Source organism: Aspergillus brunneoviolaceus (genome assembly GCF_003184695.1).
Source record: "Aspergillus brunneoviolaceus CBS 621.78 unplaced genomic scaffold BO95scaffold_9, whole genome shotgun sequence".
Taxonomy (NCBI): domain Eukaryota; kingdom Fungi; phylum Ascomycota; class Eurotiomycetes; order Eurotiales; family Aspergillaceae; genus Aspergillus; species Aspergillus brunneoviolaceus.
The window spans coordinates 15,815-39,747 of NW_020290739.1; the positions used below are offsets into that span (position 1 = coordinate 15,815).

General features: G+C 54.2%; 9 protein-coding genes across 9 annotated transcripts; 5 read left to right on the top strand and 4 right to left on the bottom strand.

Annotated features, from left to right (window-relative positions):
• The first annotated feature begins 173 nt into the window (after positions 1 to 173).
• On the top strand, positions 174 to 973 carry BO95DRAFT_283291 (anaphase promoting complex subunit 11). Its single transcript, XM_025581666.1, has 2 exons — positions 174 to 417; positions 482 to 973. The coding sequence occupies exons 1-2, from the start codon at positions 276 to 278 to the stop codon at positions 712 to 714; spliced, it is 375 nt and encodes a 124-aa protein (XP_025445916.1). The 5' UTR covers positions 174 to 275; the 3' UTR covers positions 715 to 973.
• Positions 974 to 1,066: 93 nt separating this feature from the next.
• On the top strand, positions 1,067 to 2,476 carry BO95DRAFT_439314 (uncharacterized protein). Its single transcript, XM_025585707.1, has one exon. The coding sequence runs from the start codon at positions 1,143 to 1,145 to the stop codon at positions 2,313 to 2,315; it is 1,173 nt and encodes a 390-aa protein (XP_025445917.1). The 5' UTR covers positions 1,067 to 1,142; the 3' UTR covers positions 2,316 to 2,476.
• A 269-nt stretch (positions 2,477 to 2,745) lies between these two features.
• BO95DRAFT_479345 (putative kinesin family protein (BimC)) lies at positions 2,746 to 6,351 on the bottom strand (the record flags this gene model as incomplete). Its single annotated transcript, XM_025590102.1, has 1 exon — positions 2,746 to 6,351. The coding sequence occupies one exon, from the start codon at positions 6,349 to 6,351 to the stop codon at positions 2,746 to 2,748; it is 3,606 nt and encodes a 1,201-aa protein (XP_025445918.1).
• Positions 6,352 to 6,879: 528 nt separating this feature from the next.
• BO95DRAFT_450235 (isoleucine--tRNA ligase ISM1) lies at positions 6,880 to 11,842 on the top strand (the record flags this gene model as incomplete). The annotated part of the gene is made up of 3 exons (XM_025587999.1): positions 6,880 to 6,943; positions 7,006 to 8,473; positions 8,809 to 11,842. 3 exons carry the CDS (start codon positions 6,880 to 6,882, stop codon positions 11,840 to 11,842), a joined length of 4,566 nt encoding a protein of 1,521 aa, XP_025445919.1.
• A 358-nt stretch (positions 11,843 to 12,200) lies between these two features.
• On the top strand, positions 12,201 to 14,190 carry BO95DRAFT_439318 (opsin family protein). Its single transcript, XM_025585708.1, has 5 exons — positions 12,201 to 12,682; positions 12,740 to 12,806; positions 12,907 to 13,394; positions 13,454 to 13,588; positions 13,641 to 14,190. The coding sequence occupies exons 1-5, from the start codon at positions 12,549 to 12,551 to the stop codon at positions 13,720 to 13,722; spliced, it is 906 nt and encodes a 301-aa protein (XP_025445920.1). The 5' UTR covers positions 12,201 to 12,548; the 3' UTR covers positions 13,723 to 14,190.
• A 369-nt stretch (positions 14,191 to 14,559) lies between these two features.
• BO95DRAFT_507983 (uncharacterized protein) lies at positions 14,560 to 16,528 on the bottom strand (the record flags this gene model as incomplete). Its single annotated transcript, XM_025591278.1, has 5 exons — positions 14,560 to 15,134; positions 15,223 to 15,772; positions 15,881 to 16,188; positions 16,258 to 16,324; positions 16,426 to 16,528. 5 exons carry the CDS (start codon positions 16,526 to 16,528, stop codon positions 14,570 to 14,572), a joined length of 1,593 nt encoding a protein of 530 aa, XP_025445921.1. The 3' UTR covers positions 14,560 to 14,569.
• A 349-nt stretch (positions 16,529 to 16,877) lies between these two features.
• Positions 16,878 to 19,159, bottom strand: BO95DRAFT_283474 (cytochrome P450). The gene is made up of 4 exons (XM_025581667.1): positions 18,585 to 19,159; positions 18,489 to 18,523; positions 17,631 to 18,431; positions 16,878 to 17,572 (listed from the first exon to the last, which is right to left on the bottom strand). The coding sequence occupies exons 1-4, from the start codon at positions 18,973 to 18,975 to the stop codon at positions 17,051 to 17,053; spliced, it is 1,749 nt and encodes a 582-aa protein (XP_025445922.1). The 5' UTR covers positions 18,976 to 19,159; the 3' UTR covers positions 16,878 to 17,050.
• Positions 19,160 to 20,771: 1,612 nt separating this feature from the next.
• On the bottom strand, positions 20,772 to 22,121 carry BO95DRAFT_439321 (40S ribosomal protein uS5). Its single transcript, XM_025585709.1, has 3 exons — positions 21,813 to 22,121; positions 21,370 to 21,627; positions 20,772 to 21,311 (listed from the first exon to the last, which is right to left on the bottom strand). Exons 1-3 carry the CDS (start codon positions 22,077 to 22,079, stop codon positions 21,054 to 21,056), a joined length of 783 nt encoding a protein of 260 aa, XP_025445923.1. The 5' UTR covers positions 22,080 to 22,121; the 3' UTR covers positions 20,772 to 21,053.
• Positions 22,122 to 22,446: 325 nt separating this feature from the next.
• Positions 22,447 to 23,458, top strand: BO95DRAFT_439322 (Mpv17/PMP22 family protein). The gene is made up of 5 exons (XM_025585710.1): positions 22,447 to 22,628; positions 22,700 to 22,754; positions 22,839 to 22,944; positions 23,004 to 23,309; positions 23,359 to 23,458. Exons 1-5 carry the CDS (start codon positions 22,618 to 22,620, stop codon positions 23,400 to 23,402), a joined length of 522 nt encoding a protein of 173 aa, XP_025445924.1. The 5' UTR covers positions 22,447 to 22,617; the 3' UTR covers positions 23,403 to 23,458.
• Positions 23,459 to 23,933: the final 475 nt, after the last annotated feature.

The window sequence follows — 23,933 nt, forward strand, 5'->3', positions numbered from 1 at the left end:
AGCAGGGGAAATGATAAACGAGATGAAGAGGGGTTGATGATGAGTGTGTGTGCGGAGTAGTGGAGGAGGAGGAATGACTGGAATGAGAATGAGTTAGTTGACTTCCTTTCCTATCACCGATGCGGAGAGCGGCCGACCATGTGAAAATCAACCGGGTAAACAATCCCGCTTACCTAGTATCGATTCCACTCTCCTTCCTCCTCCCAGTTTTGCGTCTGCGTCCTCACTTTCGGTCTGGTGTCCAGCCCAAGTACAAGCTCAAGCCCAAATTAATCATGAAGGTCACTATCAAAGAGTGGAACGCCGTCGCGACCTGGCGCTGGGACATGCCCGACGATGAGGTCTGTGGTATTTGCCGCGTCCAGTTCGATGGTACCTGTCCGACCTGCAAGTTTCCCGGCGACGATTGCTCTTTACGTGAGATCTCTTCTTCCTGCCCGTTATTGGAGACACTTCTAACCTCACTGATGCGGGACTCCAGTGCTTGGGAAATGCGGCCATTCCTTTCATATGGTGCGATTGCGGATCCCAATGTCCTCATGGCGCAAGCGAGACACTACTGACCGAACCCAGCACTGTTTGATGACATGGATCCAGCAAGAGTCCTCCAAGGGACTCTGTCCCATGTGCCGACAGAGTAAGTCACTATCATGGCATCACTTTCTGAATATGCACTTAGGCTTTACGTGCAGAATTCGAATGGAAACAGAATGACGAAGAACAACAACAAGAACAACAACAATAGCTGATGAATGACCATCTGCTGTTCATTCGAAGAAGGCGTTGACAGGCTCAGCCACTACGATACCCATTCCATTCTACCTGGTTTCATTAGGTACTCATTGTTATATGCAATTCTGCATCTCCTCATTCATGTACATATACCCCATCCTAGCAATCATCCCAAGCAGCGCCGAGTATTTACAATCGGCGATCGGATCACCTGACCGGTCTTATCCTGCCTTATCGATAAGAGCGCAACCCAGCCAATCGTTCGATCGCAGCCAATTTCCCCAGATCGGATCGATACTCACTTCAATACGACCCTGAGCTATCCCGAGTCACCCTCGAACATACACCACAACCATGATGTAGCCTCGCCCTTCCTTCCCTTCTCACCCTAATTCCATCTCCCACCAAAAATGTCTCTACCAAAACACACCACCCCGTCCCCCCTCTCCTCTTCCCCATCCAAACAATCCATCCGCCGCATCTCAGCCAACCACAACCACCTCCCAACCTCCCGACCCCAAAGCATCATCGACCGACCGCCAACCGCGCAACAACACCACCTCGAAAACATCCCCGACCCACCGCCACCACCACCAGCAGCCACGATCCCTCCGGCCCCCCTCACCGACCAACCCACACTCCCACCAACATCAACGTCCGCCTTCCAACCCTTCTTCACCCTCATCGAAGACGCCAACACCTCCGAATACCACCACCCAACCGTCCACTACATCTTCGCCGACGACGACACCGACATCGTCACCGAAGCCACCCTCCGCGCGCTGGAGAGCGAATCCGATCCGACCCTCGCCTACAATCCCAATACCCGAAAGGGCCACAATAACAACAAGACCCGATCGCGTCGACCGCAGCAGCAGCCACAACAAGAAGAAGGGGCACAAAACACCTACGAAGATGAGGAGAAAGGACCCTCTCTACTACCGGATTCCATCCCAGGGGTGCGCGAGCACTACGTGATCCTCGACGTGGACTATGCGTCACCCGGTGCTTTGGGGACGGAGGAGATGAAAGAGCAATCCGGGAATACTACTGCTGCTACTGCTGGTGGGGAGATGCTGGCGACGTCGCCGCTGCCGCCGCCGCAGCAGGAGCCGCATCACGGTGCCTCAGGGGGTGGTGACGCCAAGTCGATGGTGGTGACTTCGGCGCATAGTCTGTCGCCGGCGTGGCAGGTGCTCGATGCGCAGCTGGGGCCGGCGCCGACGTTCGAGAATAATACGAATAATACGCCGTCGCAGGGGCAGGGACATTCGGCGAACGGGGCACTGATGTTGAAGATCCGGGGCACCGCGGGGTTGCCGATCAATAACCTGCTGGGCAAGGAGAGGGATAAGGAGCGGGGCTGTCAGCGGTTGGAGGAGATGATGGATCAGTTCGCGAAGCGGTTGGCGGAGCTGCGGTTGGTGATTGAGGCGGGCGGGCTGGGGGAGCACATCGAGGATGCAGAGGTGGAGTCTTCCCCGGGTGGGAAGATGGATGAACATGGTGTGGAGCAGGGACAGCATGAGAATGGCCAGGGTTTGGTTGAGGACGCTACCGCTGGGCCAGAGATGGGACTATAGGGGTCTGGCCGATGGAACATCCTGGTACTAAGATACCTTTTGGGTTGGAAAACATACCGGCTCGGCGAGAGGCATTTTAGCGTATGGCGTCACTGCTCAGCTGTAGGTAGGCCTCAACCCATCTACTCGGGTTTAACACTACGAATTTGGAATCATGCAACTTTGAAGTCCATGACTGTAGAATTCTATCACGTCAAACCCGGGTATCTTCTCATCCCGCGGGAACCCTATACGAGAACAAAACGCCAGGCATCGCAGAGCCCGCAAGTAACAATGCTCCAAACGCGAACAAACAAATGCAAAACAAAAACAAGTGAATACCGTCTCCAGATTTATCTTAGCCAAGACCAGGGGTATCTCAAAATGCCTGCCGCAACGTACAAGCGAGCAGTGTGCTTCCGCACAGCGAAAAAAACAAAACGTGATAAGATCAAGGAGAAGGCCGATTTCGAAGTCTTCTGCCACTCGGGGTTTCCACCGGTGGTACATTCTCTGGGCCCTCCATGATTCCAGCCATCTTCCGGTTGAGTAATTTCTGAGGTATTTTGGCGTCAGCGGTCGTGGTGCTTGAACAACGTCTCTTGGGAGGCGGCTGCTCTGCACCATCACAGTCCGCATCAGCCGTCACGATAGAGGACTTGCGCGTGGCCTTGTCATCGGCCGCACTAGCTACGAGGCCTTTGGCGGCGACGTTTGCATCGACTTCCCTAAGGCCGCTGTTGGAAGGTGTGACAGTGGTCTTGGGTGGTAGAGATCCTACCTCGTCCTCGGCGTCGTGAAAAACGAATCCTTTCGCTGGTGTGGTGGCAGGGGAGCTATCAAGCACCGAAATTCGGTCTTCGCCACTGAATGGAAGAGCCGTAAACTCCCTAGAGGTCCTCAACCTTGATTTGATGTTCTCATGTGCCTCAGTCCGAGGCAGGTCGGCAGGATACTCATAGTGACGCTTCTTGGGGGTGATGCCAGTCGCAACGTACTCCGCGAATGCTCGGCGTTGAATGTGTTCGCGAAGCTCCAAGAGCGACTTCCTCACATCGTCTGACAACGGCATGGCAGACTCGTGTAGATTTGTCTGCTGCTGGATGGCCCCTTCCTGCAGCTCCTGAAGACGACTGCCCAAGTCCGACAATTGCGTGTGGACTAAGTCATATGACTCGTGCACGTTGGAGGACATGTTCTGGAGGCTTGAAAGATGGGCGTCTCGGTAAACACCATTCTGAGAGCGTGCCTTGGCTACGAAGTCATCCAAAGCTTCCATCTGTTTACTCATATTCTTCATCTGAGCATCAACGATTCGAACGGTTTCTTCATGCACCGCCTCAGTTGTTTTGTGAATAGATGCGTTGCGTTGTTCGAAACTCTGCGAGGTGATTAGTATTGATATTTTTGGAGAGGAATGACGCGAGTCAAAACTTACCTCCCAGTCACTCTGCATCTTCGATTTCATCTCGTCCTTAGTGGCAATCACATCCTTAGCAAATTGCTCCGACTTGAAAACCCATTCATCAACCTGGCGATCATAATGGGCGGTCGCATGCTCCAAGGAGTCACCCGAAGCAGAGAGCTCAGTACGCATCGTGTCGATCCTGCCCTTGAGACGGCTACACTGCCTTTGGCGGGAGTCTTCGATGAGAGACTTCACTTGAGAAAGCAGGAGATCACGCTCAGCCTCTGCATTTGCATTCTCCTCTTCTAGAGTCTGTGCCAAATGCGATGAGACTTTGCGATTCGCCTCGACGGCTTTCTGATTGGCTTCCTGAAGTTCCAATCTCAGCTTGTTGATCTCCATCCTTTGCCCGTTCAATTGAGCCACCATTTCCTCAAATACAAATTTGAGGTCCTTTCCAAGGGTGCTGTAAGATGAATGGAGCTGGGCATTGAAATCCGCGAATTCGCCGATCACCTCCTTGGAAATGCGAGCAGCAGCGGCAGACAGACCATTGAGGCCATCACCAACTTTACCCTTGACCTCTTCACGCAGGTCCTTAATCTCTTCAAGTACTTCGTTCATCTCGTCATGGGCAGCGCATGTCTGTGAATGGGCCTCCCGCTCGGCTTTGTCAAAAAGGTCGTTGGTCTCTAGCAGCTGCGATTTGTTCAACTCGATGTTCTCAATCTCAGTCGTGACGAACTCGTTGATCTTGTTCGACATGGCCTCCACCAGCTCGGAGTGCTGCATCTGGAAATCCTCGAGTCTGGAATCGACCACCTGGGTCACGTCCGAAACCTCGGCCGCAGACACCTGCCAGGCTTCCTTGTTGGCGGAGTCCAGATTGGTCTTTCTTTCGATTTTCGCGTGAAGTCCATTGATGTCCGCCACAGTGGTATCCAAGGTGGAAAGCAGACCAGCCCCAATGTCGCGAAGGTGAGCCTCTGTATCCTCGTGCGCCTTGCGGAGAATTTCTTCCTCTTCAAGTTGCGATTTGGTATCCTTAAGGACAATCTCAGTTTGTTCGAGGACATCGTTCGTTTTCTTCAGTGCATTCCGTGTCTCTTCATTGTTCTTTTTGAGGTCGTTGAAATTGCTCGTAAGAGAAAAAAGCTCCTGGACCTTGTGGCGCAGGCTGGACTCCATAGACTCAATCTTCGCGCGTTGTTCCTCGTTAACAATCCTGCGAGACTCGCTCTCCATGGTCATCTCTTCGTATGCATCAACACTCATGTACACGCCGTTCCGGTGTCTCGTGGCAATAAGCTCGCCCTTTAGCTTTTCGATCTCAGTTGTGAATTCTCGCAGGAGGGTCTTTTTCGGCATGGTGGAGTTGATCTGGGGTTTGTTGCGAATGTTCTTGGCCCGAAATGCATAGTCCAATGTGGAAATCGTCTCTTCCAGGTTGCTGCGTGACGGCGAGATGGTCGCAATAATACATGTCTTGGTTCTTCCACCAAGTGAGTCTTGCAAGAGGCGAGTGAGTTTCGACTCTCTATAGGGGATGTGGGGGCTTTTGTCGACCAGGGCATTGATGACCCGGCCCAAAGTGAGCAGACTCTTGTTGATAAGACCAGCTTCTGCCGCACGCTTGTTCTCCGCCCCACTGCGCTGGATGTTCTCGCTACCAGCCAGATCGACCAAGTTTAACTTTCCAGAGCTAATATACTCTTCGCCAGACTCCGTTGTCCGTTTCGTCATCACGGTAATGGTGAACACCGTGTGACTCCGGGAACTCAGATCGTTGCATTTGGTGGCGGCAACTTGACGCTTGTGGCTACCTTCCTGGAGAAGTTTGATGCCGGTGGACGCAGAGTCGATGAACGTTTCCTCCATTCCCTGTACAAGCGTACTTCCACTGTGGCCTTTCCTTGACTCATTTTCGAAGATCTTCAGTCTGGGGTTCTCTTCGGCCGAAAGCAGGTCGCGGAGCTCTTCGTTGTACAGCTCGATGAAAGAACACTTGACAGTACTTTCTGTGTCCTGCAGCTTGTGGAATAATGAATATAACACACGAGGTATAATACCGGCATTGTCGGATAGTATGCCCAGCGTGTCGGTCATGTCGCCGGACATGGTGTAAGTCTTTCCGGTTCCGGTCTGTCCGTACGCGAAAATGGTGCAGTTGTAGCCAGCGAGCATCTCGTTGACAATCGGGATCACAACATCCTCGTAGACGGTGATTTGGTCCGCAGCCGCTGAGAAGACCTTGTCGAAAGTGTAGGTCTTGTTGGCCAATGCATTTGGGCCCATCGACAGTTGCACGGTTTGTCCTTTGGCGCCTTCCGTGGACACTACAACTCCACTGTTTTCCTTGAGTTCTCGGTCATTCCGGCCTCTGCACCGGACGACGACATGAATACTCGTATCTTCGTTGATCTCGCGCTCGAAGTCTCGTTCTTTGCGTTTCGCGGTAATGCTAGCAGGTTCGACTGCTGATTTCGTCGCACGCGATGCACTAGATGAGGGCGCCTTGGATGCGATCGCTGGAGATGCCGCTCTGTCCGTGGTTGACATCGTAGAGCCGAGTCTTCTTGTGGTCGGGCGCGTCGCTGTCGCTGTTCGTCTGGTCGGCAGCCCTGAGGCAGGCCGTGGGGGGCCAGCCATGATGATTTAGATGATATTATCCAAGGTGATACAGCCGTGATCTATGAAAGTAGTCGCGCCTCAAGCTAACTCTGCAGAATCGCTTGGAAGAATGCGCACCAACATAGGCGGTGGTCGGCGAATCTGGTTCAGGAGGTGCTGTCAGTCGGTTGGTTATGGTTAGTGATCCGCTGTTATTGATTTCCCGTCTCAAAGCGGAAAATGTAAACAAAGCGGGTTCACCGCCCACGTGCCGGCGGGATTGCTCGTCATGCCCCCATCTCACATGATAGCATTCGCTCATCGCCCGCTCCATGCTCCTCCTGACAGCTGAGTCCTTATTATTGTTCCTCTCGTGGAATAATTCTGTTTCTACATTAATACTCGGCTTATTCTGACACGAAATCTGTTTAGCTTCACCTTGAAATTTCAGTGGTTGTGCTCCGGTGCAGCTCGCACCTTCTAACACCTTCAAAGATACATATACTAATCCGATCCGCCCCTCACTCACCGTCTCCGCCTCAGCATGCAGTTGGTCCATATGCCATCATGACTTCATCCTCTTCTTCCAGGCCTTCACCACAAGCTCAGATCTACCCTGGAAAAGGGCTGGGTTTCATAAGCATGTCAAACCCTTATCTTTGTTTCAAACAACACTAACCTGCGTCTGTATAGCTCTGGGAGCCTCCCTCCACAATGTGCTCAGCCGCGTCAAGTCCCATCCCCAGACGTACCCCGCAATAGATATCGCATATTCGTCGTCGGAACCTCTCCGGAAACCCGTCACGCTACAACTTCCATCCAGCGGTCTACGCCTGCGGTTCGATGGGCCAGATCAGAGGTTGCGGTTGATCGAAGTGCTTGACTTCTCGAAGATCACCCTCGTCTACAAGAACCAGGAGGTGCTGAAAGGCATCAAACCGCAAGAGCCCTCCGTCACGCAGCAAGGGCCCAACTTTCGCCACATCTACAATCGTTTGTTTGGTCCCTCTTACCCTGGAGAATACATACCTCCCGACAGCCCTCAATCGCCGTATGGTACCTACGTCTTATCCTATCCCGGCGTCGCATTCTCCTTTCCGCTCCAGAACTCAGCATGGTCGGACCAGTGTGACTTTGTAGCATTGCTTTCTTCATCGGCTGCATTACCCGCAACCTCGATGTCCATTTTCCAAGGCTCGTCATGGCCGGAGGCTCGAAACAAATTGTTTACCCAGCAGCCCCAGTACCCGCGTTCCCCAGCGCTGGTCGGTAAAAGCAGGGAGTTCGTCCCGGATGAGATCGAGGAGTTCCTGATTTTTGGGGCCGGCAAGATCGAAGCGATCCGACGATCATCCCCGCCGGCCCAAATAACATTGTCGGAAACCACTTCGCAGGACTTGATTGCCGAGTTCGGACCGCCGGATGCAATATACCGTAAGAACGATCGCAGAATAGCCATCCATCGCGCCGCAGGCCGTAGCGCTGGAGAGGACGCTCTGCACATGGGCCCATCCTCGGGGCGCGGGATCGATGTCACCGACCTGGATCATTCGTCTAATAATAGCGTGACCGACGACTCGGATGACGAAGCCTCCCAGGCTCCCACGCTGGACCCATCCTCTCTTCCGAGCGAGTGCTTCTTCAATTACTTCCATCATGGCTTTGATGCCTTCATTTCGTACCCTACCGCATCGGGCCCGGCCTTCCCTGGATCCGACCTCCCGGATCCAACCCCGCCTTCGCCGTCTTCCCAGCTGGTGGTGACCAAGATCATCTTGCATGGAAACGTGCCAGGCTCGTATCCATTCAATCGACACCGTCGCAGTCGCTGGAAGATCATCCACAACCCAGCCGACGACGCCCTCACATCTGAGACTCGCTACGAAGAGATCTCGGAGCAACTGCGTTCGGTCTGGAAGGGAGCCTATGCAAATGCCGCGGAGGAGCGTGCCCTGCAAAGACCCATGATCTTGAACCGGGGCTGGGGCGACAGTCCGGAAAGCAGTGTCGAGTTCCTAGGCGGGTGGGAAGAAAGCACCGGGAAGGGGCAGAGGACCGGGCAAGAGGCCAATGATGGAGGTCTAGGAAACACAGAGCTGTTTGGTTTTCCGGGCCTGTTGTTTGAGGTGATGAAGAACGGGGCGGTGAGCTGCCTGACATTGTACTGACCGAGTCATGAAGGCGTTGGCGTTTCAAAGGAGCCTTGTACTACATGTTTTTCATTCCATTTTCACATGACTAAGGTACTAGCAACATGCTGGAAGCAGCGGGCGGGTATTACTCGGTATTTATGTAGGCTTGACAATACACTTTTGACCTTAACATAAATGCTTTGATTGGTTGAACCCACCAAAGTTTCCGTATGTGTAATTTGTAGATTACCCGCACCGGAGCTTTCCCAAGTCCGCAGTCCCATCGAACTCGAAACCCTCCAACAGCCTTTTCTCGCAACCCCCAACCTGGCCCAAAAAAAGGCGGGATATGAGCCGACAATAGTATGGCGGAATTGCCACGGACGCTCGCTCGGTCCTGGTCGTCGACGCTCAAGCTCCCCAAGTCGACGTTCCCCGCGCGCGTGACACCGGCCGACCAGGCCAAATACCTGCGCCGATGCACCGACGACCTCTACGCCTGGCAAGAACGTGAACGCCCGGCCGACCGGCCGTTTGTGCTCCACGATGGACCTCCCTACGCGAACGGCGAACTGCACGTCGGCCACGCGCTGAACAAGATCACCAAGGATATCATCTGCCGCACACAACTGGGGCTGGGGCGGCGGGTGCGCTTTGTGCCGGGCTGGGACTGCCACGGGCTGCCCATCGAGCTCAAGGCCCTCGAGGCGCAGAAGGAGCTCCAAACTGCGGACGGCGTCAGCGCGGCGGCGGTGATCCGCAAGGCCGCCCGCAAGCTGGCGGACAAGACGGTCAAGGCCCAGATGAAGGGCTTCCGGAGCTTCGCGGTCATGGCCGACTGGGCCAACCACTGGAAGACGATGGACCGGGCCTTCGAGAAGCGGCAGCTGGGCATCTTTCGGGCGATGGTCGAGAAGGGGCTCATCTACCGGCGTTTCAAGCCGGTCTACTGGTCCCCGTCGACGGGCACGGCGCTGGCCGAAGCGGAATTGGAATACAAGGATGACCATGTGTCGACCGCGGCGATGGTCAAGTTCCCGCTCGCGCGGATCCCGGCGCATCTCGCCCAGGATCCGTTGCTCCAGGGTAAGGAGGTCAGCGCGGTGATCTGGACGACGACGCCGTGGACGCTCCCGGCGAACGCCGCGATCGCGGTCCACGAGGCCCTCGAGTACACGATCGTCGAGTCGGAGACGCACGGCCACCTGCTCATCGCGCAATCGCGCTTGGAATACTTGGAAAGCGCGCTGAAGGAGGATCTGTCGGTCATCGTGCCGGCGATTCTCGGTTCTCAGCTGGCGGATCAGACTACGTATCGACCTCTGTTCAAGGGAGCGGCTGCGGAGGCGCAGCCGATCATCGCGGCGGAGTTTGTGACGGCCGACTCTGGGTCGGGACTGGTTCACTGCGCTCCGGGTCACGGTATGGACGACTACGAAGCCTGTCTCTCTCGTGGGATCCCCGCTTTCGCGCCCGTGGACGATCACGGCAGATTCACCGACAAGGCGATGCCCGTGGATCCCGAGCGGCTGCGCGGAAAAAGCGTCCTCGACGAGGGTAACGCGGCAGTGCTGGAATACGTCGAATCTCAAGGTCAACTTCTCACTCAGCATAACTACGAGCACAAATATCCGTACGACTGGAGGTCGAAGCGCCCGATCATCATCCGGGCTACAGAACAGTGGTTTGCCGACGTGGCCGACATTCGCGGCCACGCTTTGGAAGCGCTGGACGACGTCAACTTCGTTCCGAGTTCCGGTCGGCAACGCTTGGAGAACTTCGTCAAGAACCGCAGCGAATGGTGCATCTCTCGTCAACGTGCCTGGGGCGTTCCCATTCCTGCTCTCTATCACCGGGGCACTGGCAAGGCCGTGCTCACGAAGGATAGCGTGACTCATATCATGAAGGTGATCGAGGAGCGTGGCATTGACGCATGGTGGACGGATGAAGCCAACGATGACGCGTGGATTCCACTATCGCTTCAGGACGCGTCTGGTCCGGGTTATCGACGAGGAACCGACACGATGGATGTGTGGTTTGACAGTGGCACCAGCTGGTCTGAAGTGGATGTCCCTTACCGTGAGGATGGTCGCCCGGCAGACGTGTACTTTGAAGGGAGCGACCAGCACCGGGGCTGGTTCCAGTCCGGGCTTCTCACCTTCGTCGCTCATCAGCTTGCCTCGGGACAAACCGCTTCCCCGCGTGCGCCTTTCAAGCACCTCATCACCCACGGGTTCACTTTGGATGAAGAAGGCCGCAAGATGAGCAAGTCCATTGGCAACGTGATGCTGCCGCATGCGATCATGGACGGATCGCTTTTGCCACCCTTGAAGCCGAGAAAAGGCAAGGGGAAGAAGCAGGCCGAAAACCAGGCTCCGGTGTACGACGCCCTTGGGCCGGATGCTCTCCGCATGTGGGCCGCCAGCAGTGACTACACTCGCGACGTAGTGATCGGAAAGCAGGTGCTCCAGACGGTGCACACCAGCCTGCACAAATACCGCGTGACGTTCAAGCTCCTGCTAGGTGCGTTGTCGGATTTCCGCCCCGAGCACCGTGTCCCGTACGATGAGCTGCAACAAGTGGACCGCATCGCACTGAAGCAGCTGTCTGAGATGGTCTTGATCTGCCGGAAGGTCGGCCAGAACTTTGAATTCTACAAGGCCGTGAATGCGATCAACCGCTGGGCCAATCAGGAATTCTCGGCCTTCTACATGGAGGCTATCAAGGATCGGCTCTACACCTACGGCGAGAACAGCGCGAGCCGGCGTGCGGCGCAGACGACGCTGTTCCACATCTACCAAAATCTCCAGGAAGTCCTGGCGCCCATCACCCCCATGCTTGTGGAGGAGACGTGGGAGCACACCCCCGAGGCGATCAAGACGCAGAGCCAGCATCCTCTGCAGCGCGTTGTCTCAGCCCCTGCTGCGGAATGGCAGAACGAGGGTCTCGAATCCGACTACCAGGAGCTGGCCGCCGTCAACTCCGTGGTCAAGGCGGTCCAAGAGAAGGCCCGCGGCCAGAAGCAGCTGGGCTCCTCTCTTCAGTCGTTTGTGCACCTCGTCCTTCCCGAAGACTCGACGCCCGCGTCGGTGTTCCACCGGGATCTGACCGAGTTACCCGATTTCTTTGTGGTGTCGTCCGTCAGCCTCGGTGCTCATGGCGAGCCGATCCCCGAGTCGATAGCGCAGGCGGAATGGCAGTACAGTGAGGAATATGAGCTCCCCAGCGGAGCCAAGGGCACGGTGTATGTGTACAGTCCGCAGGCGGGTAAATGTCCTCGGTGCTGGCGCTATGTGGTTGCGGAGAGTGAAGCGGCGGAAGAGACGGTGTGCGATCGCTGCGAGGGAGTCGTGCAAGAACTGGACGCTGCAGCTGCAGCTGCGACTGCAGAGGTGTGAGTGGTCAGTTCCTTGATCAATTCCCGGATTCCTGCGGTGGATTCCTGTACTGTATTATTAGTTTACTGTGTACTTCAATTTTAGCATCTCACTCAAAACCGTACGCATAGTACGGAGTATCTTAGCTAAGTTAACCATACCTTATGTAAGTCACAGCGACCATTCTAGATCGGTCTTGCGGGGAATCCTGGTTGCGCGTAGCTGGTGTTCTGCAGCGCTTATTGGTGGTGATGGGGATAACGTCATGGACCTCAAAAGAGTCCCTTGAATCCTGACAGTCAATGAATGGCTGGTAACGTGAATCAGGCAACAACCCTGGAGCCACCAGTCGGAGAGTCGGAGCTCGCTGCTGATTAAAAGATGACTTCCAAGGTTCTCTGTGACACCTTTCCCCCTCCCTGTTGATGGTCTCGATGGTCTCTGATTGGATTCCTTCTTCCAACCTCGACTTCCATGACGACAGCAGCGAGGTCAGCATGACGACTGCTGCTTGCAATGGTTTCAGGAAGGATGAAAAAAAAGGGCTGGTGCTGGACTGCTGCTTCCTCGTATATAACCTCCGCCTTCCTCTCACTGTCTTTTTATCCCCCGCATCCTCTTATCGATAACCGTCACTTATCGCTTTCCATCCATCCATCCTCCATCATCATCACCAACAACATCATCATCATCGTCATCAGACTGCCAGCTGCCAAACGTCTTCACGATGATTGAGACCTTCCTCAAGGAGACTTTTCCGGGGGTGACTCCGACCTCGACTGTGGCGCCCATCCCCACCGTCGTCCCAGGCAATGAGCCCATTTTCCAGGAGATCCACGATACTGGCAAACGCACATTATGGTTAGTCTTTCCCTATAGAAGCTTTAAGCTCAGCTTCTAACGATACGCTCTTACTAGGGTCGTCACCGTGCTCATGGCCCTGTCTTCCCTGGTGTTCTACGTTCTGGGAGCTCGTGTACCACTGGTAAGTTCGTTAAGAACCTCCACCCCAAGTATCCGCAAGCCATCTCGACATCCCTAAAGTCATTTGAGTCACTCACTAACACTCAACCAAAAAAAATCAGAGCAAGCGCGTCTTCCACACCCTCGTCTCCCTCTCCGCCACCATCTCCTTCATCATCTACCTCGCCCTCGCCACCGGCGGCGGCATCACCTGGAAAGTCGACACCGTCAAGCTGCACAACAAGCATGTGCCCAACACGCACCAGGACTACTTCCGCCAGGTGCTGTGGCTGCGCTACGTGCTGTGGTTCCTGACCGAGCCGCTCAGCCTGATCAGCTTGAGTCTGCTGTCCGGTCTTCCCGGGGCTCACCTGCTGGTGGCCATCGCCGCCGACTTCGTCATGCTGGGCTCCGGTCTGCTGGGCACCTTCGCCGGCCACACCTCGCGCCGCTGGGTCTGGTTCACCATCAGTGCCATCGGATACCTGACGACCGTGTACCACATCAGCGTGAACGGGGCCCGCGCCGCCAGCAACAAGGATAACCAGACCCGCAAGTTCTTCGGAACCATCTCCGGCGTGACTCTGCTGGTGAAGGTTTTGTTCCCTGTGTAGGTCTTACGAGAGTTCACCTTTTATCAGTGTATGTGCTAATAGAGAATGCATACAGCACTATCGCCGCGGGCGCTTTGGCTCTGAAGATCAACGTCGACGTGGAGACTATCCTGTTTGCCATCTACGATATCTTCTCCCAGGGATTGATCGGATACTGGCTGATCATTGCGCACGACAGTGCTCCGGGAATGTAGGTGCTTGCTATTTTTCCCGGTGTGTTCAATAGCTAATTAGAACGGCAGCACCCTTAACGTGGACGGCTTCTGGTCCAACGGCATCGGCAATGAGGGCGCCATCCGTATCGGTGAGGATAACGGAGCTTAAATTGCGACGGACTTGTATGTATCTCAAGGAGAGTGACAGGTGTTGATGGAAAGTTCCGCTGGAATTTTCGGTCTGGGAGGCAGTGTGAACAGGAGGGGTGTGATATGACTGGACGCTGGGCGTGTTTGCCTGGCATCACGACTTTACGTATCGTTTTATGTTTCCGAACTGATGGTTCTACTGTTGTGGACGGAGGATCGAAGTATGAACCGGGATAATATGCTGCTACCATGGGGGCGTCGGACAGCGAAGGAACGAACATTCTGTATGTTTTATGATGATCATTGTCGTTCGAAATTGGGGGTGGAGCCGTGGAAATAATCCAACCAAGCGATTGATTGTAACCAAGTTTCATGCTGTACCAGCCAGGTTGATATGAATGTCTCGTTCTTCCAAGTATCATACTCGACCTCGGATTCTTGCCGTTACAGTATCACCAACTTGGGATTTGAAGTGTAAAGAGTTGACATTCATTGATCATATTTTTTTTCTTCATTTCAAATAACTTATCGCATTAAGATTACACATTACCAGGTCCCATAGTTCCAGTTAAACCCAGTATTCGCACCATTAGACATTACCAATCTCTCTCTCTCGCTCTTGCATTCATTGCCATGCCAGTTTCCGAACTCCGTTGCGCCAAACCAATTCATGAAGAGAAAAGGAAAAGAAAAGAAAACAGTCAGATCATCTGAAGATGAGAGAATGGTGAGCAGAAACGCAGCTAATCAGAAGAACATACTCCCCAAGGAAGGACGCCGCGCTCGCTCAGTAAGAAATCAAGGTAGTGAGTTGCCTGAAACACACAAAGTCCTAGGCCTAAGTTAGTCCTTCTGTTCCTTTACGCTTACTCGGTAGCAGAAGCAGGATCAGGAGCAGGAGCAGGAGCAGCAGCATCAGCACCCTCCGCCCCCTCTTCCTCTTCCTCTTCCTGCACAGCACCACCCACACCCACCCCCACCCCCACCCCCACCGCCTCCGGAATCTCCCTATCCAAACACCCCGGCCCAGTGTACGCCATCTCCCCAACCTTCCGTCCACCCCGTAGCTGCACGACCTTCAACTCCTTCCGCAGATTCACCCGGCGCGCGACGACGGCCTCCCGGCCTTCCTCATCAACCAGTAACAGCCGGGGATACAGCACGGAGACGCAGTGCATAGCCTCACACAGATAGAAGCCGGCGTCGACGCAGTAGTCCTTGAAATGCAGGCACTTGAGCCGCGTGGCGTCGAACCAGAGCAGGAAGGGGTCGGCGTCGATCACGAAGCCCGTCAGCGTCAGGGTGCGGATCGACAGCCGGTTGCGCGTGGGGCCTTGCACCATGGCGCAGATTTTGGCCTTCTCGAGGGCGATCTTGTCCAGGTATTCGCCTTCGCCGATGGTGCGCGGGAGGGCGCCGGCGCCGGTGCCGCTGGGGGATTATTCAGTTAGTTGGTTTGGTTTAGGTGATAGGGGTTAGGGGGGGATGGAGACTTGGGGACTGGGAATGGGGGTCGTACTAGTAGACAGGGGCACTGTAGTGGGTGGGATTCATCGTCCATCCGCCCTTGATGTACGGCCAGTTCCCAGCGAAGGACTGGCGAAGGCGCGGGGGGCAGACCATGCTGAGCTCCAGCTCTTCGAGGCCCGTGTTCAGCCACGCCGCTTGCCAGATGTACCTCTGGTACGACTGCACCATGCCGGTGATCTTGAGGGAGCGGAGGTGCCGGAAATGGATGAGCGGGAACAGTTGCTCCACGGGCAGGACCTCAACGCGCTCTTCTACCTCTTCTTCGTCTTCGTCTTCGTCTTCCTCTTCCTCTTCTCCGTTTGTCTGTTCTTCGGTCTGCGCTGTGGAATCCGCTGCGGCGGTGGTGGCGGTAGCAGATTGGGATTTGTCGATAGGCAAGTAGACATCGATCCCCAATGAACGTCGGTTCCGCGGGAATCGAGCCCAGGTCGCGCCGCCGCGGAATTCTAGGAGCGGGTTGGTCGGGGTGGCTTGCTCGGCTGTGAAGAAGACGATGGGTAGGCTTTGTGCTTGGGCTTGGGCTTGCTGTACTTGCTGCGCTTGCTGTTGAGGTTGGGGATGGGAGCGATGTCCGACCTCTCCGGCCGCGGCAGTCTTTGAGTTCACAGGCGTCGGCATCTGCTCCTCGCCGGACCCCATTCTCTTACGGCTCAAGCGCTGGAGCGCGGAGCGGAGGAGCGAGGCGGTGCTTTGGTTGTTCCTGCTGGACGCTGTGCTGGAGGACCGGCTGAATGGCTGAGGCTGCTGCTGCTGCTGCTGCTGCGGTGTCTGCTGCTCCTGGGAGCAAGTCCGGCTCTCGGAGCGCGAACGCTTCGCACGCTCGACCTTGCGCGATCCGGCCATGGTCAGGGTCAATTCTGGGGTGTTGGATGCGGTGTTTCTGGTAAATACGTCGCTCATGCTGTAGCGGCGACGGCGCCGCGGCTTGTCTGAAGAATCGGAAGAAGTGTTGTTGCTTTCAACGACGTCCGGGGAAGGAGCTCTGTCACCAGCACTTCCAGCTCCAGCTCCGGCAGTAAGTGACCTGGCACGGCTGTTTTCCTCACTAACAAGGTTGAACGGGAAACGGGTATGGAGAGTTTGGTCATGTACTGGAGAGAGAGAGTATCCTCAGAGCGTGTTAGTAGCTGTGTGAAACGAGAATTTCATAGATCATAGGTCAGTTCTTAGCAAAGGGACCCGCGTTACTGACCCGTATCAATGAGGTCGTGGACAGGCTGATTTCTCGTCTCCACGTCGTTCCAGAATTCCGCGCCTAGCAGTGCAAGCTGCCAGTGTGCTGCGTGTTCTATCATCGCTTTGGCCGGGGCAGAATTGAATGAGGTGAGCTATTGCTTGGGAATTGCACGTTTTCAAAGGGTAAGGCTTGGAGAGAGTGGGCGATTTGTGAGAGGCAGCGCAAGCTAGCTGGGTGAAAGATGGGGAAAAGCGCAGTGAAATATGGCACCTGGGAACGATGCAATGGACGACTAACACACAGCCTGGAACACTGGGAGCCCATGTCGAGGGTGTTTTGTTTGTCTCTGGTCGAGTGGAGCTGTGGGGCTTCATCCCCTCCCCTTCTCATAGTATGTTTCTTTTCTTTGGTGGTAGCTTGCTTAGTGAAAGAACACATGCTCGCCAATGCCATTTTGGACGGAATACAAAGAACAGGAACGGGAAGAAAGGATCCACTGCGTACAAATGATTATCCTTGACGTTGCTGACAAGAGAGAATTCCATTGCCTGCGGCCGTCTCTTTGTCATGCGCCGTTTCTCTCGATAAGATGGTTCTGAAACAGAAGGACTAGTCATTACAGCATCCCGTTGCACCACCACTAACGCTTACGGAAGCGTAGCGGTATGTTTCTCCTCAAAGCCAACGTCAGGATTGAAGTGCACTCTCGTAATGACCTCTCGGCCTCCTGAACTCCTTCCTTGCTATCGTCTGCCAGCTCAACTCGATAGTCTGAAAAGATTACGGCCAATGCAACCACAAACTCGACCTGCGCAAACTTCTTCCCTAGGCACGCGCGCATGCCATCGCTGAACGGGATGTAAGCACCTCGGACCGGCTTATGAATGGTAGGATACTCCAGCCCTGGTGCAGAAACACCGGGTAGGCCCGCGTTCTTGGCTAGAAAGCTATCCTCATTCCGCACGTCCCAGCGCTGTGGGCGGAACAGTCTGACGTCGCTTCCCCAGTACTTTTCCGAGTAGTGAAGACTGCTTACGTTCAGGTTTATGTTCAGGCGAGGCTCCAGGACGTAATCCTCCTCACGATAACGGATCTTCCTTGCTGAGTCGCCCGTCCACTTCGGGACAGTTACGACGGGCGGGTACAGACGCATGGTCTCCAGCTAGGTGCAGGTCAGTATGCTATCCGCTGCAAAGAAACAGGCTTGAGGCCGTACGCACCATGACACATAGAGGGGTAACCAGTTTAGGGAACATAGTGCCGTAGTCCCAGGTCCCAGCGTCAGAAGACTCCCCCTTGGTTGAGGCCGCCAGACCTTCATACATCCATTCCTGGACGTCCGGATGCAGAGCCAAGAGCAGGAACGCGAATCGTAGCGTGGTTGCCGTGGTCTCGTGTCCCGCAATGGTGATAATATGCAGGTTGCTGATAACCTCCCGGTCTGTCAAAGTCTGTTGGTCCTGAGACTTTCGCGGATTAAGCATTCCTTGCACCAGGTGGTGTGCTGTGTCTGTGTCTTCCAATTCTCGCTCGGTCTTGTCAACCAACCTCTGCAGATACACCTCTAGGTCCCGATGCGCCGCAAAGTCTCGCCTGAAGAAGGGGACCAGCGCTCTGGGGATCCACTTGGGTAACAAGTTGTTGGCTATCGCAACTGTGCTGATATGCTCGTTCATGTAGGACATTACTGACCGGAATGTAAAATCGAACCCAGTCGGGGGCGGGGTGCTGTCCTTGAAGATGTCATCCGGGCCCTTGAGCAGATGCTGGGGCATGGGCTTGAACGGCAGATCTACACCGAAGCCGGCACCAGTCAGGACGTTGAGACTGAGCTTGAGGGTGTCCTGTCTCGTGTCGGTCGCCACGAAGCTGTCACTGGTCTCGTTCGGTCTTGATTCGTGCCAGTACTCGATTAGCTGTTGGCTCTGCTTTATAGCTTGCTCCCACACAAGAGCATTGTTCTTTTCGTTGAAGGTTGTTGCCGTGTATCGACGATGGTGTGTCCATTCTGCATCCTCACACTGTTTGAAATAAGCATGGGCATGATGTGTGACTACAAAGGGTGGTGTCGCACTCACCGTGACGACGTTTGGTCCGTACATGTCCAGCACCGCTGGAGGAGCATCAGCCTCGTGAGCACATACCCACAATTGAGTGAGAGGGAAAAGACTCACCGTACTGATGGACTGGTTTTGTAAAGCTCTGCCGAGTGTTGACGATCTGGGAAACCACCGCCGCATCGGAGACGCTGCAGAAGATGCCTCCCGGGAAGACAAGCAAGTACACATCGCCATATCGTCTTGCTTGTCGATCCCTGGCCCTCCAGCGATAATTGATCAGGGTATCGTACACAATATCTGCCAGTCGGGCGGGAAACCAGTTTTCGACCAGATAGGAGAACCAGGGCGTATCGAAGAAAGCCATGGAGACGATGCCTGGAGAGAAGACAGACACGACATAGGGAAGCCCCGAGCGCTGCGCGACGCGGACATGCTTGAAGAGATCCCGTAGACGGTCAGCGAGGTACAGGCCGAGGAGACCGAGGATGACCGTGGACCAGATCATCGTAGCCCTTGTTGACCTTCCTCTGCTGCGAGTTGTTGATGCCGTCCGGTGACAGAGGTTTGCGGATGGAAGAGAGGCGGTGACAATGGCTATTGTTCTGAGAAGTTCCTAAGGGGGAATTTACCCCACGAGCAGGCACATTCCGCTCACAACCCAGTGCACGCGGATCATTATTTCCCCAGGTGCCAGATCAGGTTGACATGTGCTTTAGACATGAAGCCTGTTCCGCTCGCTACAGTGGATGGAATTCCGTTACATTGGCACTGAGAAAGTCATTGTTGTCATACTGAGGTGGCCTATGATATTCCAGGTATTAGGTATCAGGCTCTGCACCAGCCACCCTTGCTAACACTACCTACCTACTTTAACTAGATTACATGTAAGCTTCTTCAACCGGGGTTCACGATTAGCTCGCCAGAACGACTGGTCAAATGAGGTTGGAGAGCAGGCAACTTAACGCTATGACCAGAATATGTGGGGATCTGGCGATGCCCGGCTCCACAGTATGTCGCCAGTGCTCGAGCCTAGGCATAAGTTAGCGGACAATAACTTCAATGAGATGCCATCCTCCTCGACATGCATAAGAGCAGACATACTACAACCTCGTGGCGGACTCTAATCGCATAGGCTTGGGTTGTTCAGGAGTCAGAGGTAACTCAGAAGCTGGAATAAAGTTGTGGGTCGTCTTACAGTGAGCGACCGTGCCGGAGACTCAAAACTTAGAGGATCATGTGACCGTGCATCCCCGCCCTCCAGAAATATATCTCCGGCGGTTTTGCAGCATCCATCTATGATAACCTCACGGCTAATAGTCAACCAGACAAAGTTTTCAGGCAATACCCGGGCATTTGAGGTCGTCATCTCCTTTTCTCGGCTTTGTCAAGTGAAGGAGGACTGTATAGTTGACACCACTTCCAAGTGCGGGGACCCACGAAGCGGATAAGCAGTCTGGGATGCACGTGTACCAACAGCGGCGAGGAGAGTTCAGCCGGCAGGGAGAGATTGACGAACTGAATGCTTTGTTCTCATGTTGATAGGAGATATAGGTTGTACTTGCAAAGTCCTACCTGAAGCCAATCTCGTAAGAGAGATAGACGAGAGCCAGATCGAGGAGCAGAGGAGCTCTGGTGAGGGTTTGACAAGTGCTCTCATGATGTATGTTTTCCCACGAGCTGAATTTCCACTCAACATGCAGAGAACAGTAGGCTATGGGTTGGCCAAGTCACTCCCCAGTAGTAGGCATACGGAAGGGCTTAACGACAGTCCTCGTTATGGCTTGAAGTCTGGCAATTAGATCTACTGCCTGATGGTGTTCTGATTAGTATGTAGATGTATAACACGCGGATCGATGGCGTTCTACTCTTCTGGTGTGAGGACCAACGCCCTTTGGCTGGAATTGGTAGAAAAATAGTTACCTAGTCATTAAGTTGTTGAGAAAGAAGCTGGATACGGAACTTCAAGAACATATGTAGTATCACCGATAGTGCTAGGTGCTCCGAAGCGAGCGCGCAGGGAAAACCGGGTATGAGCAATGCGTCTGAACCTCTCATGTGGATCAGGCTTAGATGACAACCTTATTCGCCCTAGTTCTGGGCCGATTGAATGAATGGGCCTCTGCAGCACATGGGCATTAACACCAGACGGCGCTGGCCCGACCCCTAGCGACGTCACATATAGCAAATCCCGAGTCCGAGGGGCAGTAAGGGACAGTCAGGCCAAATCTAGTCTTCGTAATGCGTTCTTTTACTCTATTTTTATCTACTCCGCACTTGAATGCTTGCTTTCCAGATCGAGACCGTAGAAGTACACAGAGTAGATAGTGGGCGCACCGTACCATATCAACCGCCCGGTAGTCACTGGCGAAAATGGAGGTTAAATTGACCTTGCGCTAAGTTCTCGAAGCTCCTCCTTATAATCATTACATCCGTTGACACCGTTAATTAGCGTAGGTAGGCGCGAAAGTCGTAATCTGTGCAGAATTCCGATCCTACAGCCAAAGAGCAACTTTTTGAAGTCCGTAGAAAAAATAGTTCGATTCAAAAAACAATCATGCAAGTTTATCCCATCAAAGCACTATCCTAGTACTTCTTGCCCTGGCGCAGGACATCACCGAACTCCTCAAGAGGGCTGCGGATGAGCTTAGTCTCCTTCCAGAGGTTGGGGGTGAGGAAGCCGTAGGTGTTGACGACGGCAAGGAAAGTAGCCTTGAGGGTGTTCTCGAGGGTCTTGGTGGAGCCGGAAGAGCAGGTGTAGGCGTCCTGGACACCAGCAAGCTGGAGGAGACGCTTGACGGCGGGGGAGGCAACGAGACCGGTACCGCGGGGAGCGGGGATAAGCTGGATTCATGTTAGTCAACGGGTTGCTTCGAGTCGGACTGGCGCGATTGCGACATACTCTGACGGAGACGGAACCACACTTGGCGCTCTGCTTAACGGGCAGAGAGTGAGGCTCACCGAGGTTGGTACCCCAGTAACCGCGACGGACGGGGAGAACGCTCAGCTTGGCGATGGTGATGGCGGCACGGATGGCGGTAGCGACTTCCTTGGAGGTCTTGATACCGAGACCGATGTGGCCCTCGGAGTCACCGATGACAACGACAGCCTTGAAGCGGGTACGCTGACCGGCACGGGTCTGCTTCTGGACGGGTTTGATCTGCGAAGAGAAAGAAAGAATGACCGTCAGCACCTGACCATTCCGCAGCAATTCCCGTTCGACATTGTCCAATTCCCAATCCCGCATCCAATCCAATTGCGCGTCCACTTCCTAGCACATGCGCCGATTCGAAAATTTTCCACGTCGATATTCCGGGTGATTTTGGTTGAACGTTCGCTTCGTACCTTCATGACCTCATCCTTGAGCTTGGGGAGGAAGAAGTCCACAATCTGGTACTCCTTGACGGGCAGGGAGTGCAGGTAGATCTGCTCCATGCTGGTGATCTTGCCAGCCTTGACGAGACGGCCGAGCTTGGTGACGGGCTGCCATTCCTTCTCCTGCTCCTTCGCGCCACCACGGCGTCCACGGCGGCCACGGCCACGGCCACGGTCACCACCGCGGTCACCGCGAGATCCGAATCCTCCACGTCCACGGGGAGCGGCGTCAGCCATGTTGTATAGTTATGGCGATTGGGAAAGGGTCGGAGGGGCGAGAGGAGGTGTCGTGGGAGGGGTTGTCGACGTCGAGTTGACTTTTCTCTCGCTATCCACAACTGTTTTGGCACGGAGGGAAATTTCGCGGGCGGGTGCGCTAAGCGAGCCCGGAGCCCTATGCCCTACGTGATAAGCCGTTTTGGGCAACCCGATCGGAGCCCCGTCCGGGTACATCATGTGATAAGTGGGTTACCCCGTCGCGAGCTGCTGCTCTCCAATAGCCGCCCAGAGTGGCGTGGATTGTCGCGCATTTGCTTGGTTTTTACCCTGGGGGTGGATTAGAGTGTTGGAGCTGTCTGTTGTTCCTGTTCCCTTATCAGCGGCAGTCTGCGACCAGATACTTATACCTGCATCATCGCTCCCTGAGTTTATGCCAGCAACCCACCTTCTTCTGTTTCCTCTTCAGCATCTTGTTCGTTGGTCGCATACATCATTTCTAGCCAATCCCTTTCTGTGTATTTTCTTAAAAATACCCCCATCGATATCTTAGACAAAGATGTTGCGGTGGTATGTCGATCCTACATTGAGGATTCGGTCAATCATGTACCTCCAGCCTTGTACTGACTTATCCGCTTCAGGTACCAAGCGAAGCTGGCCAAACAGCCCATCCTGACCGCCAGTGTCACCAGCTTTGTATGTCTTCCTGGTCTTGTTCCGCTTCCAACAATTTCTATTACTCGCTTTCCTCTTGACTCCGCTGACTCCATTGACGACCAGGTCTTGTTTGGCAGTGGAGATGTCCTTGCTCAGCAGCTCGTTGATCGCCGAGGTTTCGATAAGCACGATATGGCACGAACTGCACGCATGGCTCTGTATGGAGGTGGTAAGAATTGGCCATGGGCGTTGCTGTCTTTAACAAGTTCCTTTTCTAATGGTCCCAAGCAATCTTCGGCCCGGCTGCCACGGCCTGGTATGGCATTCTACAACGCCATGTTGTTCTTAAGAACCCCATCGCTACCACCGCCGCTCGGGTCGCTGCCGATCAATTACTCTTCACGCCCACTCACCTGACATGTTTCTTGTCGTCCATGGCCATCTTGGAAGGCTCTGACCCAATGGAGAAGTTGCGCAGCAGCTTTGTCCCCAGTTACAAAGCGAACCTTACGATCTGGCCCATGGTCCAAGGTGTCAACTTCGCCATAGTGCCCTTGGAGTACCGTGTCCTGGTCGTGAACCTGGTCAGCTTGGGTAAGTAGTGTTCTATCTCTGGCCGAGCAACAACTGACCAGAACAATAGGCTGGAACTGCTTGTTGAGCTTGATCAATAGCGGCGAGAAATGATTAGACAAAGATCTCTCTTGATTAGCACTGAACTATAGATACCCTTCGAATCCATGACTTTACATTTTAATACCAAGTTCCCTAGACTCATTCTTTTCCTGGTTCCTGGATTGGCTTAGTAGTACTGTTTTTAGATCTGCTCAAAAATATGTGTCGAGACCGAGCTTGACCGAATAGAAATGAAACTCATATAGTGTTTACACATATTGAGGGCAGAGAACGCTGCCTATCCATATCCAAACTTCGCAGGCGTCTATCATCAGGCTCGTTGCCTCTATTTAACCTGTGGCATTGTGCGTATGAAGTGGGCTTAAAGCCTTGCAAAGAGGAAAAATATAATACTACGAGTCACTTGACTAACTAAAGAGTGCAAAATACCTTCTTTTATGGTTTGCTGAGAGTGACTCCTACCTACCTCACTTCTCTGTCAAGATATCATCATTAGGGCTGGGTTGGGCGGCGGCAGCCTATTAGAGGTCTGGAAGGGAGGGTTGCCCAAAAGGGAAAAGTTTCACTCTGGTCCCGACCTTG

What these genes read in the sequence shown, in the direction of transcription:
- BO95DRAFT_283291 (XM_025581666.1), top strand. Translation starts at nt 276, where the DNA reads ATGAAGGTCACTATCAAAGAGTGGAACGCCGTCGCGACCTGGCGCTGG. An exon ending in CGGCGACGATTGCTCTTTAC is followed by an intron (nt 418 to 481) that starts GTGAGATCTCTT and finishes GCGGGACTCCAG; the next exon opens with TGCTTGGGAAATGCGGCCAT.
- BO95DRAFT_439314 (XM_025585707.1), top strand. Translation starts at nt 1,143, where the DNA reads ATGTCTCTACCAAAACACACCACCCCGTCCCCCCTCTCCTCTTCCCCA.
- BO95DRAFT_439318 (XM_025585708.1), top strand. Translation starts at nt 12,549, where the DNA reads ATGATTGAGACCTTCCTCAAGGAGACTTTTCCGGGGGTGACTCCGACC. An exon ending in GTGAAGGTTTTGTTCCCTGT is followed by an intron (nt 13,395 to 13,453) that starts GTAGGTCTTACG and finishes GAATGCATACAG; the next exon opens with CACTATCGCCGCGGGCGCTT. An exon ending in CACGACAGTGCTCCGGGAAT is followed by an intron (nt 13,589 to 13,640) that starts GTAGGTGCTTGC and finishes TTAGAACGGCAG; the next exon opens with CACCCTTAACGTGGACGGCT.
- BO95DRAFT_283474 (XM_025581667.1), bottom strand. Translation starts at nt 18,975, where the DNA reads ATGATCTGGTCCACGGTCATCCTCGGTCTCCTCGGCCTGTACCTCGCT. An exon ending in ACGGACCAAACGTCGTCACG is followed by an intron (nt 18,432 to 18,488) that starts GTGAGTGCGACA and finishes TATTTCAAACAG; the next exon opens with TGTGAGGATGCAGAATGGAC. An exon ending in TTACCCCTCTATGTGTCATG is followed by an intron (nt 17,573 to 17,630) that starts GTGCGTACGGCC and finishes ACCTGCACCTAG; the next exon opens with CTGGAGACCATGCGTCTGTA.
- BO95DRAFT_439321 (XM_025585709.1), bottom strand. Translation starts at nt 22,079, where the DNA reads ATGGCTGACGCCGCTCCCCGTGGACGTGGAGGATTCGGATCTCGCGGT. An exon ending in TCAAGGATGAGGTCATGAAG is followed by an intron (nt 21,628 to 21,812) that starts GTACGAAGCGAA and finishes TTCTCTTCGCAG; the next exon opens with ATCAAACCCGTCCAGAAGCA. An exon ending in GTGGTTCCGTCTCCGTCAGA is followed by an intron (nt 21,312 to 21,369) that starts GTATGTCGCAAT and finishes ACATGAATCCAG; the next exon opens with CTTATCCCCGCTCCCCGCGG.
- BO95DRAFT_439322 (XM_025585710.1), top strand. An exon ending in CCGCCAGTGTCACCAGCTTT is followed by an intron (nt 22,755 to 22,838) that starts GTATGTCTTCCT and finishes ATTGACGACCAG; the next exon opens with GTCTTGTTTGGCAGTGGAGA. An exon ending in CGTGAACCTGGTCAGCTTGG is followed by an intron (nt 23,310 to 23,358) that starts GTAAGTAGTGTT and finishes CCAGAACAATAG; the next exon opens with GCTGGAACTGCTTGTTGAGC.